The sequence below is a fragment of the Diadema setosum genome, chromosome 5, assembly GCF_964275005.1.
Source record: "Diadema setosum chromosome 5, eeDiaSeto1, whole genome shotgun sequence".
In the NCBI taxonomy this organism is placed as follows: domain Eukaryota; kingdom Metazoa; phylum Echinodermata; class Echinoidea; order Diadematoida; family Diadematidae; genus Diadema; species Diadema setosum.
This window is the reverse complement of record NC_092689.1, coordinates 40,956,161-40,976,289: the sequence shown is the minus strand read 5'-3', so window position 1 is coordinate 40,976,289 and position 20,129 is coordinate 40,956,161. Positions and strand designations below refer to the sequence as shown.

The 20,129-nt window shown below is 38.3% G+C and overlaps 1 protein-coding gene across 1 annotated transcript; it reads right to left on the bottom strand.

Annotated features, from left to right (window-relative positions):
• Window positions 1-7,835: 7,835 nt before the first annotated feature.
• LOC140228918 (uncharacterized) lies at window positions 7,836-18,596 on the bottom strand. The gene is made up of 6 exons (XM_072309185.1): window positions 18,473-18,596; window positions 11,672-11,820; window positions 10,695-10,905; window positions 10,038-10,334; window positions 8,755-8,875; window positions 7,836-7,983 (listed from the first exon to the last, which is right to left on the bottom strand). Exons 1-6 carry the CDS (start codon window positions 18,594-18,596, stop codon window positions 7,836-7,838), a joined length of 1,050 nt encoding a protein of 349 aa, XP_072165286.1.
• Window positions 18,597-20,129: the final 1,533 nt, after the last annotated feature.

Genomic DNA, 20,129 nt, shown 5'->3' with positions numbered 1-20,129 from the left:
GCGCATTGTTTTTCTTCTTCGTGTATTACATGGCAAGGATTTCTGCACGTATGTTTGCATGAATCAAGTAATTCCAAACACCCATATTAGATTGTGTAAATGCATGTGTATGTACTGTATGTTTGTATTTATCTATCTTTCTGTCTATCTATCTGTGCTATCACGACTATTGAAGATTATATATGTAAACGGGATCATAACGACAAGTACATTATACAGATAAACTTTGAGAGGCGACAATAAACATAACTTACTTGGCTCTGGAGGAATAATGCATATTCACTCTGAATGTTCTTCTCTCGGATACATTTACCAATAGGTATTGTAATAATGGCCATGATAACAGTAATAATAACAACAACGATAATGATAGTGGTGTTGCTAAACTTATGAATATGAATGTTAGTATCAATAATATCAAGGAGACAATGAAAAAGGGGGGTAAGCGTATCATAAAATGACATTTTTATTCTTCGGATTACATCTATTTTGAAAGTAGACCTCTATCATTTGAATTTGAAATAGGTTTGCTATACCCCTCGCCCACAAAAAAAAAGATAATCGCTCTCAACTAACGGAAGTGAGTGTCACTATGATAGGAAACAACTGGCTATACTTTCAGAGAGAAAAGTATATTTTATCATTTCGAAGCGAATTCAGAAGCACATGGGTCGTATCATTTATAATTCTCCGTGTACATCCTCGGAAGCAATTGTATTTGGTTTCCTTTAAGTCGTAAGAAATGAGTGCGATATCAACTGACTGTGACGAGCCCGACAAGTCATGCGTTTCAATCTCTTTGGAAATATCAATGAAGGCTCGATACGTTTCTTTTTTTCTTCCTTTCCTTTTTTTTTCTTGTTTTCTTTTGGCGGATGAGAAAGTAGTATACTATCTTCTGACTCCTCAGCCGATAGAAATGTTACACAAAGCATTGCAAAGTGTGGATGTAATGGCTTCGTGACATGGAATCCACTCATTACACATTCATCACCACCGATCACTTCCCATACCTCATGTAGACGTCAGAAGCAGCCGACCTTTTCATATTCCTTGACAGCATCCCGCCATTTTGCATCCGTTTTTTTGTTTTTCTTTTATTTCCCCCGTTTCAGTCCGTTTTTCTCTTTCTTCCTCTAAAGATACAGCCACGTTCGCTCTAGGTTTCATCCTGCTTCGTCTAAGGAGGAATATTCCATCGAATTCCGTCACTCGAGAGCCGTAAATCCGCCTTATCGTGTTGAAAACAAGATTTAAAGCGATAGAGGTGTGCACTACATGGAACCCGTTTCACATTTGAAAGTGAGTTTAAAACAGGTATTCCTATTCATAAAACGACCGAGGGGTTCATCCATTCTCCCTGCAGTACTTTCCCCCACCGTTTATCCCAATCATCCTTACTACGTTGTCCATAATTATAGCCTGAGTGTCAACCTCAAGGGTGCATGTTCCCCTCCAATTAACGAACATTATGACTATTGTTTGCTCATCCTGATTAAATTAAAGCAGGGAAGTTTTTAGCTTCAGTTCATTGATATTACAACATTTTCGTGCCTCGAAAGTGAATCTAGCATTATGTAATATTTACGATGATCTTGAAATATTTGATAAGACATATATTTCACTTTATCCCGATGTTTTTGTTTGACTTTTTTTTTATGTGTATGCCAATAATAGTTCGAAGTGATGATTGAATACATACTACGTCATGAACCACAGTCTGGATTTTTATTCAGACCTTGAATATCTCTTCTAGCACCTCCCTGATCAGACCGCAAAGGTTTATTTTGTTCGTTTGCAATATTTTCAACTTGGTGTATGGCACAATAGTTTATGTAATCGTACAAAATGTTGTCTCTGTCATACCTTTGATTTTTTTTTGTAAGCTCTTGTGTGCTTAACACACACAGCAACTCGATTCAGAGTGAGGGAGAGCAATGTGACGTTTAGTTTAGTTTGTTTTCCTGCCTGTTTTGTCCTTGTTTTCGTTCTTGTCCTTGTCATAGTCCTTTCTTTCTGTCTGTTTCGCCTGATGTCATGATATCAAAATGTTCATACATGGAGTCCTTGACGGATCTTGAGATGCCCTCATCTCCCATAGTTATTCACAAAATTTACAAGCTATGCTTCTCTTGTGAATTCCTCTTATCCACATAGAATTTAAAAAATACAACTGTATTTGCTTACTTGTTTATTTATCGAAATACAAAGTTGACATAATTGTAGCCATTTTTGTTGAAGCTCATGTGATTCAAAATTCCTTAAAGTATTCTGTACTCATGTAAGCATTATGTACATTACATTGTATAACTTTTTATGGAAATAATATCATTTGAATTTGAATTTGAATTTGAGGTAAGTACTAACGTTCACACGTGACTCATGGAGGGCTGCGCTGCATGTCTCCGATTGACGGATTTTGTTTGTGGCCAGCCAAATGTCCTCGCGGATGTCTTCCGAAATGCTAGATTTACATTGCGGTGTGAAGAGGGACTTAAGTAGCTTTCGGTGAAGCTAATCTAATTTGGACCTAAACCACTTAATGCCACGCATAATTCAATATCGTGTACACATTTTCGCTTCGCTTACAAAAGAGGATTATAAAGCCAAGGTCCTACCGCGGAGCCGGGGGGGGGGGGGGGGGGTGGGATTGTGGAATATATATACTGCAGGAAAACGGCATTTCGCTTGGCAGGCAAGCTCGGAGCAGAAGCGTGAATGAAATTAGGAGACAAGAAGAGAGAATAATGAGAGAAGAGCGTAGAGAGTAGCGGCAAGAGGGAACTAATGGATATGTCAGGAGAAGATAAAATAGAGTGGGAGGATCGACTTTGTAAATACAGAAAAGCATGCAAGAATAAAGTACTAAAAAAAATGAAAAAGCGAAAGGGACATATAAAGGAGCGCAAAGGGACTCGGAGACTTGTAACAAAGATGCGATAGCGATGCGGATCAAGAAGATGTAGCTGCGTTGTGTGGAGAAGTTTAACAGATGGCAAGGAAGATAAAGGGAGACTTAAAGAGAAACGTAAAACCAGGGAGGAGGGATATCAAGAAGTGAGGAATATCCCGAGAAGTGACTCAAGACTGACAACAGGTGGAACAGGCAATTAAGAGAAACAAGACGAGAATATGATTTTTAAACACAAAACAAAACAAAACAAAACGATAATGGCTCTGTCATTTTTTTTTTTCGGTAGCAAAACTTAAATCTGCATAAAAGAGGAGATTGTCTTGCTTGTTTCATTCTCAAAGTACAGAAGTAAAGCAATTGGAAAATTATGCATAATTATGACAAGCAGGTAAATACATGTACGGAAGACCTTCAACACACACATATCAATACATTTCCCTTTTCAGTTGCATGAGGAAATCGACGGTTTGTGTCTTTTAGTCAGATTACGCAAACTTGTAACAAAACCTCGCTTAAAACATATAAAAAGAATTAAAGAAGCCATAAGGGACTATAGTCACGGAATAAAGATGGGCATTGTGGATTATGGGTGTGCCCATCAGGCATACTTTGCAGGCGTCTTCTGTGATATTCTATGAGATTGCTGACATCAAAGTGTAGAAGTGACATTTTGTGTAAATACTCAGGGCTATCTAAAAATGATGCTTGTTCCTGCGCTTAAAGGGCCATTCCAAGGCCTGCTTGCTGTTAGCACTGAAGGAATCATTACGGTTTCTGCAAGTCAATGGTGCTAATAATGAAGGTTTATCCTGGAATTACTTACATATAGACGCCATGTAATTGTGTTTTGACAAGCTTTGCAATACCAGTTTACACGAGGCATATTTATCATAATCATGACAATGGTCGCATTGCTTATTGACTTCAAATTCAAGATGCAGAGTACAGAACATAAAATCATTTTCATTCATATACAGGTTGGATTTATCTAGTGATGATGTATAGCCAGCATAGGTTTGTGACCCGCCTAAAGTTGTACATCTTATAAAGATGTGAAATCCTTTCATAAAATCATTGCTTCTCAAATCACCAAGTCTTGCCATAGCTCGTTCCTTCACTTCAGGTTCATTGATATTCAAGTGCTGATTAAGACGTTGTAACGCGATATAATCTTGATACGAATGAGTGTATACCTTGCAGGATATCCAAATTAATCTGTAACACGCAGTGTCCTGTTCGAGTTAAACTAAACAATGACATTTTTGTCCAGGTATTCACTTGATAGAGACTACATTACATTGCGCATTGAGGAAGACGAAAATTATCTCCGTCCACTGTGTTATCTAATTGAAGGAGAACACATTACATTATACGCCATTTAGAAAGACATAAAATATATTTGTGATTATCCTAGAATGTCATGGTCTTTGTTCACTCACTTTTCATGGGGACACAGTATCCTTGTTTCCTTGAAAAGCAAATCGGGGCACTTTTTAATGTAGTGTATAATTCAATTTACAGCCATAATTGCAGACCACTCAACATTGCACACAAGAGCGGAGGTTCCTTTAGCGCGCCAAATACTACCTTTCACGGCAGACTATGGTCATTACTAACTACCGCTGTTTCGCAATCACACTTATTTTTAAAGGCAATTAGGAACAAAGCATTGATTAGATTTGTGCGTTTAAAACGCATCATCCTCAGATAATGGGATTTGTTGTTTCATTACACGCGTTGATTTTATGTCCATTACGCCAACGGAAGTCTCTCAACGACCGAGTCAAATCAACCCTACGTAATACCCCACTCCCTACACATAAAGTGGAGTCAAATTCGATTATCATTTCTCTTACGCCAAACTAAGCTGGTATAAAGCCAGGATGAATGGCGTGTAATGGCAGGTTTAAATTTCCTCAATGTTAGTCGCTGCCGTTTTCACTGAAATGGTTATTAAAATCTCACCGCGTCACGCATTTACTGCAATTAGCTCATTTGAGCGAGTAACCCGACGATCAAGAGCATTATCTAATACAGCAAGATCACATAAAGCGAGAGTAAATATCAGGTTAGTATAAACAGCTCGTCTCGTCTACCCGTCGGCCTCCCGATGGAGACGCCATCAAAAGTCGAGACTGACCTCATCTGTTGGACGAGTAGCGGTGGATGTCGGAGGCGGGTAGGCAATTTGCCTGATCCCAACGTGTACGACCTCACCCTCCGTGTGCAGCATTTACACAACGAGCGATTGAGTTTGTTGCACACTTTTTTAGGAACATAATTATTATATCTCTTCGGGTGTCCGCTCCTCTTACAGACTCCTCTTACACAAAACAAACATTTTCAGCTCCGTCACTGAGAAATTGATGAAATACACATCACAGGTATATTTGCATAACCCAGAAATGGACACCAACTCCCTCGTTCAGGATAGCGTACGGAGGCTGCCTTTCCTGTACGTCTAATTGATGTTACGTCATTGTTGCACTAAATGCTGCATCGGTTTCAAGGGTGGAGTCTAGAGGCAAAGGCTCGATGTTACACCCTTAATACTTTGTCTTGACATCACACTAATTTGATACTAGACGCTGTGTAAAGCACTTAAAGGTATGAAGTTTTATTAGTTATGACATGGACATTGTCTAATCAATTCAACGTAAACAAAAACAATTATAGTCATACGAAATGGCAACGTAAATTAACTTTGCGATCACTGGAAGGAGACAGTAAATATTTTGGGAAATAAGAGGTGAATGTTTGCCTTTCTCTAAGTAGATGTAGCCTGATTAAGGTTAAAGGGATGGTACAGTATTGGCGGAGATGAGAATTGGGCTTTTAACTTTTTGCGAGATACATTGTACCAAGAAAACGCTTATGATATAGTACAGAGCATACCATCTTAAGACGAATTCAAAGTTTATTTAATGAAAATCGGGTTTGGAATGACTGAAACATCCAAAAACAAAGTAAAACAAAGCGATCTTAATAAAGTGTGGGTCCCACACTTTATCAGAATCGCTCTTTTTTGGATATCTCAGCCATTTCAAAACCAATTTTCATCAAATAAACGTTGAATTCCTCATAGAATTACATGCCCTTTTATGTTTCATAAGAGGTTTCTCATTATCTCACCAAAAAATGTTAGAAACCTAAAATTAGGTCTCAACCAAAACTATACGATCCCTTTAACCTTGCATGTCCGATCGGTATAATATACAGACGTCCTTGACCAAAATTCACGGAAAGGGATGACGGTAACAAATGAAACGTAAAATCGCGTAATGTGCCGTCACCCTTTGAAAAAAAAAGGGAATGGGACCCTCCGTTGTACCCCTTGCAGCCAGATTGCTCCTAATTAGCCTGGCTCTTGGACGATCTCCTCCTCGCCAGGACATGTCGCTCCCCGCGTGTCGCCAGATTTCCCTCACCATGGCGCATTAGACAAACTATGTAATTATCTTCTTGAATGACCCACTTTTTTTTTTTCTGAGCTTAATCCGTAAATGGTTACTGCCTTTAAACAGATCACGCCCCTTCGGATTTCTGTATCCCCTAGTTCGAGCTCATTCCGAGAAATCTGTTATTTTTATGGACCTAAAATTATCCCCGAGTAAATTCTGTTTGGTACTCAATTAATGCTCATGTGAAGTGACTTGCCTCAAAAATTCTAATATGGCACAATAATGCTAAAATTTCAAAAAGCCATTGATATGTTTCAGACAAATAACCTTCAAAGATGTGAGAGTTATGGTGACAGATGAATCATTATGCTGTGTTACAGTAGATGGATATAGGACCTACTGTAATAAAATTGCTCGATCAAGCCAATCTATTACATCTTAGAAAGTCTGTCAATCTTACTTGGAAAAATTATTATCTTTCTTTCTTGATTTCTTTCTTTCCGAGCCTGGATTCGTGCCGATGAGGATTTTCATTTATGTGGTTCATAACAATAGTAGAAACAAGTATGACATAAGAACGCGGATTAAGTTAATGACAATACAGATGCTAAGAGTCACCCGATATACTTTAAGATAAGATACAAGTAAGTATCATGTTGTTTATTGTTCTGCAAACATAGCAAATAGTCTGTCATACCACCACTGAAAGAAATGATGTTCAAAAAAGTAAATCTATTCGCAGTTCTTTGAACCTTGTCCATTTCTGTCAGTCTTAACATATGCTTCAAATGGATTTCTGAATTCTGCAGTCAGACTACAGAAAGAGAAAAAAGGAAGGACATTTTTGTTAATTATAGGCTGTGAATTTGGTGTCTGTATTCGAAACTTGAAAGGAGTGATTGCCGTCCACGTGTAGAATATGAAAACAAAATTATGACACAATCTTACTAAACAAAGCAAAGATACTGGACAACTGTTTGCGTCATTAAGATAGCCACTGATTCCCTTTTTTCTCCTTTTGAAATTTAATGCTATCAAATGATGATAGACTTTCTATCATGACTATCTTTCAGCAAAACTCGTGTCGAGATTTCTGTGTTTTGTTACGAGAATTTAGGTATTAAGAGTGTATCGTATCATTGCATAGACGTGCACAATCGAGGTTCATGCAGCTCTTGTGAAGTATTGATAGAGTTAATTACTAATCATTGCACGATTACTTTATCTACAATTCGCTGACTATACACAGTAACTTTCTCCGTGCGTTCCCATTCCAGGCTACCTGAAGATCCATAGTGGCAACCTGTAACTCCTGCTCAAGTGGCCCGACTGACCAGGGCAAGCCTTTAGTCTTCAACTGTTCGATAGTCTCAGTAGATTTCAATAGTCTCAGCTGATCAAAGAAATATCAGGTGATATTCAGTAGGCCTACATTTAGCCCACATCCGATGACTGGTTCCGTTGATTTGCTTGTCGTATCCCACACAGGGCCAGAGCTCAATGTCTGCAAGCACGAATGTCTACTCTCCTTTCTTGACATCTTTCGGTGTAATGGGGGCGCCCTTCCCGCCGAATATTGTCTCTGAATAGTGTCTGTCTTTTCTCATGAGCGTTCCATGCAGCTTGTCAAACATAGTTGTGTTGAAGCCGTAGTTGCAGTGGAAGAGTCTTTAAAAAAATAAACAAATGTTAAAGGCAAACCGTGTTATTACATCAAGATCTTGGGGAAAGATATCGAACAGTATTCGATGACAGAAACAAAACGATACTGTTTTCTCTGAATGTTATAAAATAAGGGTTTCCCCGTCAATAGATTTATATAAATACTACAATTCAAAAGGATTGTCAGGTATCCATTAACACATCTTGGTTAGGAGGGAAGTAGTGGTCAAACATCTTATCCGAGAATGTATTTGGTGGAAGGGATTTGATCCCCTGATCTCTTGTTAAGTGTTTTATCCACTTCACTACATGCTATGACTGTATTTGTACTTTGTAAATCGTAGAACAGACCTCTGTATACTAAATCTTACTTTTTCCTTCCACTTTGCATGCACGCCAGTTTCCTGACCATATATGTTTTTTTCTCATATTCTTTCAAACAGATATAAAACTTAGGCTGATGCAAGAGTGCTCTTCTTGTATTGACACCAGATTCCCTCTTTACAATGTCATTTCATTTTTTTTTTTTTACCCGTACATTTTTGTTGACTATTATTCAATGTCTCTCCAAGTGTTTCCCATCGCTTTGTCTCTTCTATTCGTAAATCTCCTTCTTGTGCATGTGTATTTATGATTTCTTTCTAATTCTCCTGTCCGTATTGATGAATCTTCCTTGCGTGTTCTGTATAGCTCCCAAGCCTGATCTCTCTCCACTTTAAAAACCTGTTTCACAGTGTGTGTGGTGGTGTAGACACTGGTTCATTTAACATGATATACCTGTGATGGTCGTCATGGAACATGACGGCTGGTTGCCATGGCCACAAGGCATCAAGGTTGATACCGGAGTGATCCATGATGCTGTAGTAGTAACCGTAGATCAGCCAGAAGATAAATACACCTAGAATAATATTAAGAACATGAACATTCACGACGATAGAAGGCGAATTATTTGCAAGAAAAATGTGTTGGTCATATGTTCATGTTAGAGGCTGCCGTCGCTGTGAAAAACTTATCGCAACAGGTTACCAACAATGAACTTAGTATTATATATCCAATCATTTCATCAATTTCTAAGGGGTCATAGTGTTTCAGCTGATAATCATAACAATTGATATCCTGCTCTTCTGACTAAACATTGCATTATGTCGAACTTTAAAAGGCATACCGATCAGGGCAGTAAAGCGTTGACATAATTATCATAGTTAAGGTACGTAATATGCATGAAGACAGCATAAAAGCGTATGATCTCTGTATGTACTTCTCCTCGGGGAACAAAGAAATCAAGTACACTTCATGGGTTTCAAAGAGCAACATTTTGTTCGAGACATGAACTGAAAAGAAAACAAACCTTTGTACTTAGAGTATTCTTGGTAAAGCCATTGATATTGTTCAATTAGTAGTTGTTGCATCTGAGTAAGTTATCTAATCTCAAAAATCTCTTTGATATTAAAGGCATAATTTACCATTTGCAGATGAAACAAAAACCCAGCATTAGTGCTTTAAAATAGTTCTAAAATGTGAGTTAAGGATAGAAACAACCACTTTAAAAATTTGAATCCGTATAATCGATGTTAAGTACTGTTTAATACACAAAATGTGAACAATAGTTATAATAAAAATGTTTCTAGACTAAACCGTCTACAGTTATGGTTTATTGAGAAAAATGCGGATATCTCCGTATATTTTAGGCTTTATTGCGAAAATTTTATATGGTAGGATCTTTTGTGATACAACAGACCTACACATATGCATCAAATGTGATATCTTGAAAAATTTTTTAATCATTGTTCCCAAAGGTAAACAGGTTCACAGGGCCTAGCAAAAAGAAAAAGAAAAAGAAAAAGGATGCAACTGTGTTTCGAAAGAGTGTACCGATATTGTAGTTGTTTGTTTTGTGTTTGTTTTTTTTTTTTTTTTTTGGTTGTTTTTTTTTTTGGGGGGGGGGTTGTTTGTTTGTTTTTTGGTTAGGTTCTTTTACATTTATTGCTTGTTTGTTTGTTTGTTTGCTTGTTTGTTTTACACACAAGAGGAACCCTGCATTGCCACTGTTCAGGAATCACCTGCGTGCATTGGTACGAAGAATATCGGCAGCTCCATCAAAAACTGTAGTGTAAGGAATTCGTAGGGATGCATGGCAACCGCCCCGAAAGGGGTGGGGCACTTGAAACGATGGTGGAGTTTGTGGTAGCGCTTGTACCAGAACGGGATGTGCATCGATTTGTGGGCGTAGTAGGCTGCAGCCTCGTTGTAAAGGTAGTTGACGGGTATGGAGAGCAGAAAATAGGTCCAGCCGTAGTCGGAAATATTGTAGTAGAATTTGTTCGGACCGCCGTTCATGATGTACGTAACGAGAATGCCTGATAAGTGTGAAAAGTAAGATGGAAAATGTCACTTTTACTCCTTAATGACAGATGAGTATCAACACTAAAGCATTCATATATTTACACATCGAAGAATGCTGGTTTGTAAGTGGTCTTATTGAAACATAGCTTTATGGAAATTGGAGTAAAGATTTGTGTTAAAACAAATGGGAGAATCAAACATCAATGAACGTGATAAGACATTAATTTTACGTTTCCAACGCAGTAATGAGAGTACATGTCTTTCATATTCAAATAATTCTCAATTCTTCTCAAGAACAACATGCCTATGTCTCAATTCCTCTTTCAAGTGTTGCATCTAGCTACATCCATTTTGATATCAGGGAATTCGGTCACCTGATAAAACGGAGCCAATCGCCATGTTCATCGATCCAAGGAGAAACTCCAAGCGATCGTCTTCGGGCGTTAGAAACCGTTCCGGTTGACATTTCCACTCTGCTGCCCTCTCTCGCCTTTGGATGTAAAAATGCCACTTCAACCAACCGCCGACTCCGTAAAGAATGACGAACCCGCCGATCAAACTTTGTATGATGTAGAACAAGACTCCCTGCGAGATGGCATAGTGAAAATGATCAAAGAAAAAAATACGTCAAATTAGCAAGTGAAGATATGCTCTCGAGGGGAAAGTAAGCCTGCACTAAAACAAAAAACAGAAATAATATAGCAGCTATCTAGCCAATAGAGAGTTCTGTTGCTGTTCAGAAACATTTTACAAAAAAAAAAAAAAAAAGATGATTTAACAAGTCGAACTCGAATTGATATTATATGTTAAGTAAACTGATAGTGCGAAACAAAAGTATGGTGATGATAGGTTGTGAGCTCTCCAAATTACAATACACGCTGTTGAACTGATTTTAATCTTACATGTATAACAATTTTGTAGAACAACGACCTCTCCTTTGTATGTTGTTCTTTTATTTCTTCTTTTTTTCGGCTTGTAACCTCTTTCCCCCTTCCTTATCAATTGCCTCTCTTTTATTATTTCTCCCATTTTCACCTCAATCTAATAATGTTGCCATTTTTCGTCTGCTTCTCCAAATTATTATAAATTAGCATTTGAGTCGGTCATGTCGGCGAGTTCGCTCAGTCGGTAGCGCGTCTGCCTCCCACCCAAGCGGCCCGGGTTCGAACCCGAGTCTGGACTGAGCATGTGTGTAATCATACCGTCCCCTCTAGCAAGAGGCAAAACACTCTGTCCCATAAAATGGAGGTCCCGTGTGTGAGAAAGTCACAACTCATGCACGTAAAAGATCCCACTTCATTCATTCATCTTCTCAGATGGAAAATGAACAAAAAAAAAAGCATTGTCTTACCTTCATGTAATATCTATCAAGTAATTCTAAATTCTGTCCGGCTGTCCTGTTGTCCTCATCGGGGACAAACCTGCCAAGGGAAGGGTCACTGAATTTGTTTGTCCCCCTCCAAAGATTTTTCGACTGGACGTAGAAAAGCAGCCAGTCCCCTATGTAACATCCAAAAAGACAGGCATAGCACACACGATTTATGAAGAAATCTTTAGACATGGTAAGTCGAAAAACTTGGTACAGTGTATAACAATACATGAAATGATGCAGAACGGGAAAAGAAGCAAAACATACTTTTTTTGCTTTTTTGAGATACTAAGAGAGACAGAGAGAGAAATACATAGATAGAGAGGAGGAGGAGGAGGAGGAGGAAGAGGGGAGAAGGGGAACGGAAATCAAATAAGTTCGTTCACATCAATCTCTTTCCACCGAGGAGGTTAATTCAGGTAATTTGTCATTCACACGTTATCCATCCAGCAGAGGTAAACCAGTTGTAGAATGAGAGGCAGAATCGAGAGAAACACCATGCATTAAACGTTTAAAGACAGACTCAAAGACAAGAAGAAATTAACAGGAGACGGTGAGTGAAAAAAAAAAACACCCTGAGAGAATAGAGATCGAAAACAAGCCAAGTCATCATTCGAATTTAAAGCTGAAATGTTAAACTGCAAAAATAGTATTTATTCAGCTTTAAACTGTGTATTTTGGATGTACAAAAGTGTATTTTCTTCATAACAAATGCGTCTTGCATAGAAATCATGTAGAATGAATAAGCTGAACTGAACTGTTATAGTAGTTCTGCTATGCTATTAGCCGGTATTACGGAGGAGAGGAAAAGATGATGATAACTCAATATCTCACACGTATCATTACTAACATCAAACAAATACCACCATACCAGACTTTCTTACAGTCAAGCGCGCCGGAACACTTCTGGTTTTGGGGGGGCAAAATCTCAACGGGGGCACATTGTGACGATGTGAGATCCTCGGCGCGTGAGCGAAGCGAGTGAGCGGGGGGGGGGGGGGGTGGAAAGGGGGATTACCTCCCCCCCCCCCCCATTGTAGGGAGCTTTTGTAAAACAGGGTACAAAGGTCGCGTTTATAGACCAAATTTCTAAGGAATTAGACATAGTGAAAATAATCAGTGCGAAGGACTGTGATCATTACATACGGGAGTACATAATAATGTGATGCCTGGTGTGAGATCCTCGGCCAGGGCGCGAAGCGACCGAGCGGGGGGAGGGTGTGGGAGGGGGGATACCCCCTCCCACGGTGGGGACTTTTTGTAAAAACAGAGTATAAAAATCGCGTTTATAGAGAATTTAAAGCAAATTTCTAGGGAATTAACATATTGAAAAAATCAGTTGGAAGGACTATGATCATAACATACGGGAGTATACATTAATAATGTGATGGTGCGAGATCCTCGGCGAGGGAGCGAAGCGACCGAGCGGGGGGGAGGGTGTGGGGTAGGGACTTTTTGTAAAAACAGAGTATAAAAGTCGCCTTTATAGAACATTTAAAAGCAAATTTCTAGGGAATTAACATATTGAAAAAAATCAGTTGGAAGGACCATGATCTTAACATACTGGAGTATATTATGTGATGGTGTGAGATCCTCGTCTAGGGAGCGAAGCGACCGAGCGGGGGAGGGTGTGGGAGGGGGATACCCCCTCCCACGGTAGGGACTTTTTGTAAAATCAGAGAATAAAAGTCGCTTTTATAGAGCGAGCCACTTTCACTTTTCAATTTATCTGAAATGTACTCATTAAAAGCTTAAACGTGATCGCATCGTTCGAACAATAAAAAATATTCTTATACTACTAGAAAGCAAAGAAGAAAATGAAAAATGTAAGGTTTACTAAAGGTATGTTTCAGCGGGCACACTCGAGGACATGAGGCTACCATCTATACACTAAATTTACTCATAAGTTACTATTAGTGTATAGATACAATAATGTACAATTGTATGTTGTTAGTGTATTATTTTCGCCCCGTTAGGGGCGAAAATTTTTGCATTTTCAGTTATGAAATTACAACATTTAGACAAGAAATATGCCTTTATTGTTCATTTTGGTCTTTAAATCAGTGATTAATTATTTGTTACAGGGGGCACTTTGGGGGGGGGGGGGCAAAAACTCGTTTTGCCCCCCCAACATTTTGTTTGGGGGGGCAAGTGCCACCCCTGCCCCCCCCCCCCCCCCCGCTTCCGGCGCCCTTGCTTACAGTAACAACAAAACTTTATTCCTCCCTTCGAGCGTCATAGTCTCAAGTGTCTCGAATCTTCCTCTGCCCCACGTGGGCTGAACAGGTGATACAACTCTACTTACTTTACATAAATGCATATTCATGACACCAGATGATCGTGAGATGTTATTGCTCGTGCCATCTCATTTACTCTGTGGCGGCTGTAACTCCTGCTGTCCCAACCTTTGTATCACGATCGCATTAAAACGGTTCGTTGGCCTTTTACCCATGCACCCTAAACACTGAAGAAGCGAGATATTATCAACAACCCACTATCTAAACCCCTGGCCAGGTTCAACAAACTTATAAATACCAATTGTCTGTCTAAGGACTTGGTGTTAAGAAATTATCACCTTCCATCGCGTTCTTAGAAGCACATTTAAAACAGCTGGCTATTTACACGAGTGTAATATAATATATATATATATATATATATATATATATATATATATATATATATATATATATATATATATATATATATCATGTGATAAAAACCTATTCTAGAATGGCATTACGAAGCTTCATCCTGGTGAAGAAGCACATGTTTCGTCTTTTTTGTGTGTGTGTGTGTGTGTAATTATAGATAGATAGATAACAAAAGCGAAAGAATTATGAACTCTACTAAATTTACGAATGAATTAACGTTACTTTGTTAGTCTTTGGAAAAGTATGCATTTCATATAACTTGATAGGAGTCATAGAAACGTATCAGAAACGGTGAGGTGATGTCTTACTGTACACGCGAAAAAAATGTAGTATTCCGCAAGAATAGTATGTCCTTCGAAGTGCCCACTCAGCAAAAGCTGTAGGCCTAATGGCAGATGACTGGTCAATAGTCAATATGATACGACAGTATTTTCCCAAAGTTTTTGTCATGGACTGTTGCAATGACAGAATGACAAGCCTCTCTGTGTAAAACCAAAACAGGTAGAACTGTAAAAGTCCCCTCAAAATCCAAACAAAAAAAGAACGATAAGAAATTGTTAAAAAAAAAGAGAAAAAAAATCGCTAAACAGTGACATTAGTCACACTCGCATAAGCCATTATGCGAATTAGATAGGTGATGACATCATCACGTCACACGTGTCCCATGTCCATCACCTGCTTAGAAATTTTCGCTATATTCATTGTTTTTTTGCATAAGGAATGAAGTATATCCATAGAATACAATGGGTGCAGAAGTGTTATTCAACTGAACATTTAGGAGAATGAAAGAATTGTAGTTTCCGAGTTTTTACCGTTATACGTTAAAGCGTGAAATGTTTATGATCCAACAGGTATGGTATAGCACAAACCCCGAGAAAATTTTCGACGCGATGATAATTAATATCCCCTCATTCACACATGTCATTGTCTCAGGAAAAGATGTTAGTGTCCTTTTCAATTCCGTAACTTTCTTATTTTTTTTTCCGACGTCATGATATTTTTACTTCTCCGTTCATCTGGTTTCGCTGTATTGATTTCAGACGCGCTGACAATAAGTGACATTTCACTTTTTACGTACCTCCTCAGGTAGCAGTAAATGGAATTTGACGAAGTTTGATTTTTTTTTTTAGTTGGAAAGATAATTGTTCATGATTCTTCATTAGTTCTTGTGTTTTTTGATAATGAAACTTGAATGCCAAGATCCACATGGTTGACAATAATGGCATTTAGTTGCTAATGTAGCTTTTCTCCCCTCATGAGCAGCAAGCGAATAATCATCACACTGACAAATAGAATTGGGTGCATTACCGTTATATGTGATTTGTAGGAATAATGTATAGGTTTTTTTTTTGTTTTGTTTTTTTTCCTTTTCCTTCGTGATCATTTACTTCGTGTTTTTTTTTCTATTTCGTGTATGTAATGTCTCACATAATAATGTATCAAATTAATTCACTTACAATGTAAACTGGACCCTTCTGTCAAACAGCGATGTCATTATGGATGTTCGTCGAATTGAATTCATTCATTCGTTCCTGTTTTATTTTCATTTACAATATACATGGATAACACAACAGTCAAAATGATGGTACTTGTTTATTCTTGTAACATATAGTATCACATGATCAGTAGGAATACATCCAGCCGTATTCATCGTAAGTATATCATATTGGTGTATTTGCATGAGTGCTATCTTGACGGATATAAATACCAACCAACCAACCAACCAACCAACACTTTGAAAGGAAGCAGAGATGTACTGCTTGGGCCACACCAATCTTTGATTTGCGATAATTATGTACATTAGTGATGTTGTCTTGTGTATGAACACTGCAAAAACAGAGTATCATTCCACTGAGGCGAGGAAGAAGACATAAATTTATTGTATCATGTGGTCATTATAGATTTGAAATGGTTTATCCCCCGATATGTTATTATGCCATTCATGTTGTGGTATATTATCTCTCACATTGCTGCATGACATGGTCCTGGCAAACTTTACCGAGCCTTGCTTTATTTCTATGTGTAGGCCCTATATTATGAAGAACTCGTTTCCAAAAGGCGCTAAACCCATCACTTTTCAATGGATTTTGGTTGAAAGCTCTTCATATATCAGGATGTCTCAAAATGTACACGAGCAAACAATGTGTTGTCACATCAGAGAGAGCTGCTATTATTCACTATACAAGAACAAAAAAAAAACTGTTTGAACGAATGAATATCATCAAAAGCATCGAACATTTTGATTATATGAGACTTAGATAAAGTGTGTTCCCATTAAACACGTGTAATAATGATCCTGAGCTCATCAGTAAAACACTTTGTTCTATACTATACATTCATCCGATTCACAATAGGTTTTCCCGGTCAATTTCATACTTTTGTCATTCAAGTTCCTATTCCGAGCATTCGATTTCACGCATTCCACGCTCGCAGCACTGAATCGGCAATCAAATTCAAAATCCGGTCATTCGAATTCACTATCGGAGCATTCATATTCACTGTCGGAGCATTCAAATTCACTATCGTAACATTCAAATCCACTATCGGAACATTCAAATTTAAGAGAGGAGCACGCATTTCATCAATGAGCATTCAAATTCATGTCAAGCTGGCGACGGAATCTCGTCGGTCATTCAAATTCGTGAATAGGCAACCATGTTCCAAATAACTGCATTCAATTTAAAAGAAGTTCTGAATTTAGTTAGTTTGGGACCGTTTTGATTATTTATTTTGCAGTAGAGGTCCACCTGTTCATTGATAATTTTGAACTCGCGCTTAGCAAACAGGAATATACAGGCACATGTCCCTCGAATTGGACATAAAATGGAGGTCCCATGTGTAAGAGAGTCACAACTCATGCACGTAAAAGATCCCACTTCATTTATTCATCGCAAAGAGTAGAACATCCAACTGGACCCCATATGGAAGACCAGCTATTGCAGCTGAATATGGGTTATCCAGCCATCTTCTTAGATGGAAAATGAAACAAACAAACAAACATTATAGGTACTGTATAGGCCTACAGACGAGCATAATACGGAGGGTTGGTTGACAATTTCGAGGAAAAAAAATCGACTACAGTATATATTGAAACTGATACATGAACATTTTATACGTCTTGTTTGTTGTGTCTTGCCGTCTTATTGATTTACTTTTGCGGGACTATGTGAGATCATTGTGTGTCAGTTTGTCTTTAAACTGATGAATTGTCATTATGTGGTTGGTGTTGGGGCGTTGTCAGCATGCAGTATCATCAAGAAATATGATTAAATTGTCGTCGTGTTGTTTGGATGCACTGCTGATTGGACATTACAATTTTAAATTTATTGAGATGAAAAACAAACAATACATGAACAGAGAACAATGTAGAACCTGTAAACAATCATAATTACACTATTATGCAACCCTTCATTGGTTGTGTTGGCCCTTTTTCCTTTCTAAAAAGTCTACTCCATTTTCCTCGTTAAATTGATTGCACGAAGTAGGAACTTGATCGCCTAAAAATGAATTTGAATGCTCCAAACAAGCTCGTTGGGACTATCACATGACTATCGCATGAATTTGAATGCACGAGTAGGAAAGTCGGTGCTCGCATTTTGAAATTGAATGCCCAATCGTGAATTTGATTTCACGAAAACGAAATAGAGCGCCCATAAATGAAATTGATCGCTCGGATTCTGAATTTGAATGCCCGAATATTTTCACGTGCGTGCGCTGTGTGAATTTGAATGCACATTAATGAATTTGAGTGACAAAAGTATGAAATTGACCAGGAAAACCTATTATTCGTTCAATTTTCTCCTCTACTTTCAATCAAACCGAATGGAATAAAAACGAATATATTATGCTGCATTAAGATAAAAATGGTCTGACTGAACAGGTATTATGCTATACATTGCCGTTGTGATTCATCAACTAGACTTGTTATCATGTCATATTAAACAACCCCCCTTTTCAACCCATTATGATCATTTAAAGTTATACAAATGAAACTTTTCAAATACAATTGCTTTGCGAGTGTTTTTTTTTTTTTTTAAAGCAGGATGTTGCACGTAACCTACGGTTTAGACCTTTTGAAAAAACATGCTCTCTTTATTCGTTTCTGAAATTTGCATTCCCTAGATATACTTACCATGAATTCCCGTAGCTAGAACTGCCGTCATGAAGCATCCGAGAGCTACGGCCAGGCGGTTCCACAAACTCCTCGGTAGCCTGGGATGCTGTGACATATTTCTTGGTTCAGCTGCGGGTTCCATCATGATGCACGCATACTATACCTCCTATCGAGCGATCAGGCGATATTGAACGAGCTATGTAGGCCTTCTTTTTAAGTAGACCTCTTGAAATTATTAGTTTTTAAGTCGTTTCGCAAGTTTGGATGCAACGTATTTTGGAGAAAGACACATTGATATGTTCTTCAGTTTGAATCGCTTAGGATAGTTGTATCAAGAGCGATGAAAGAGGAGTTATAGATCCCGGGAGTTACATGCATGCAGATTAGATCATAGCCCACTAATTTCTTCTTACATCTCTGTTCAGATAAGACATAGTGTAGAGCAGAAGGTGAATGAACTTCCTGTAATGACAGGTGAACGAGGAAAGAGGAGCTAGGCACAGGTTAGATCACAGCGTACTGTTTTCTTTTTACATCTCTGTTAAAGTTCACCAGAGAGCGTATAGGGTAAATGAACTCCCTAGAGGCTGGTGAACGAACTTTTGTATTCATTCATATCACGTTTTTATTTATTCAGGGTTGTTCTTGGTTTTGTTTTTTTCCTTGTGCAGAAGGCAACTCTTTAAATTGACACATTTTAGTTTCAGTCCAACTATTGTATTTTACGAACAAAAAATGTACACCAAATTACAAGGCTGGCGGAACTGGATGCCCCCCCCCCCCTCTCTTTTTTTTTTTTTTTTTTTTTTACAATCTTTGACACCCGATGAAATGAAACCTTGAAGTGTGAACGCAGGGTTGTTCTTTTTTTTTTTTTTTTTTTTTTTGGGGGGGTTGTTTTGTTGTTTGTTTGTTTGTTTGTTTGTTTTTGTTTTTGTTTTTGCTTGTCAGCTGAAGAAATCCAATCAGAAAGTTACGCTGAAGACTTTTTTTTTGCTTGTTAGCTGATGAAACCCGGAAGTGACACCAGCAATGTAAACTGCTCCTCCCCCCCCCCCCCACTTTTAAAAAGTCGGCTGTGAATTTGTCTGTTTTTTTTGGGGGGGGGGAGGTTGGGGGATTAGATTATATGAAAGGCGGATGGAATAATGGTTTATCATCAGTTCTGTTTGGCTATGTATTTTTGATGTACTATAGGGCAGGATTTGTAATCAGTAGTGGATGTCCTGGAACAATATTTCATGCGTAGACGTAGCAACTTTAATTTAGGCCTACTGAGTAACGTCCCTACAATCATGTTCCCCCTACCAATAGAGCATTCCCTATTTATCATCCTCCCTTGACAGTGCATTTGCGAGGCGTAGATCTGGAACATCTCGAAAGAATCGATTCTCTATATCTACATCATTGTTAAATTAATTTTGATGACCAAACTAAACAAACTGTAGGAATAGTAAGTCCTGTCAAAAGTTCGTCCACCCAAGCAACTCATGCATCATAGTAGCGCGAATGTCATGATCTGGCCTTCAAAACCTAGCCTGTAAGTCAGTGGAAGTTATACTGGAAGTTAATGATTGATCCTCTCTTTATCTGGCTCAAGATAAGTACATGTATTTGCATATAACGGTTTGAGAGTTAGCTTTAGCAGAAGTTCTGTCATAGTGGACTGTTTTCA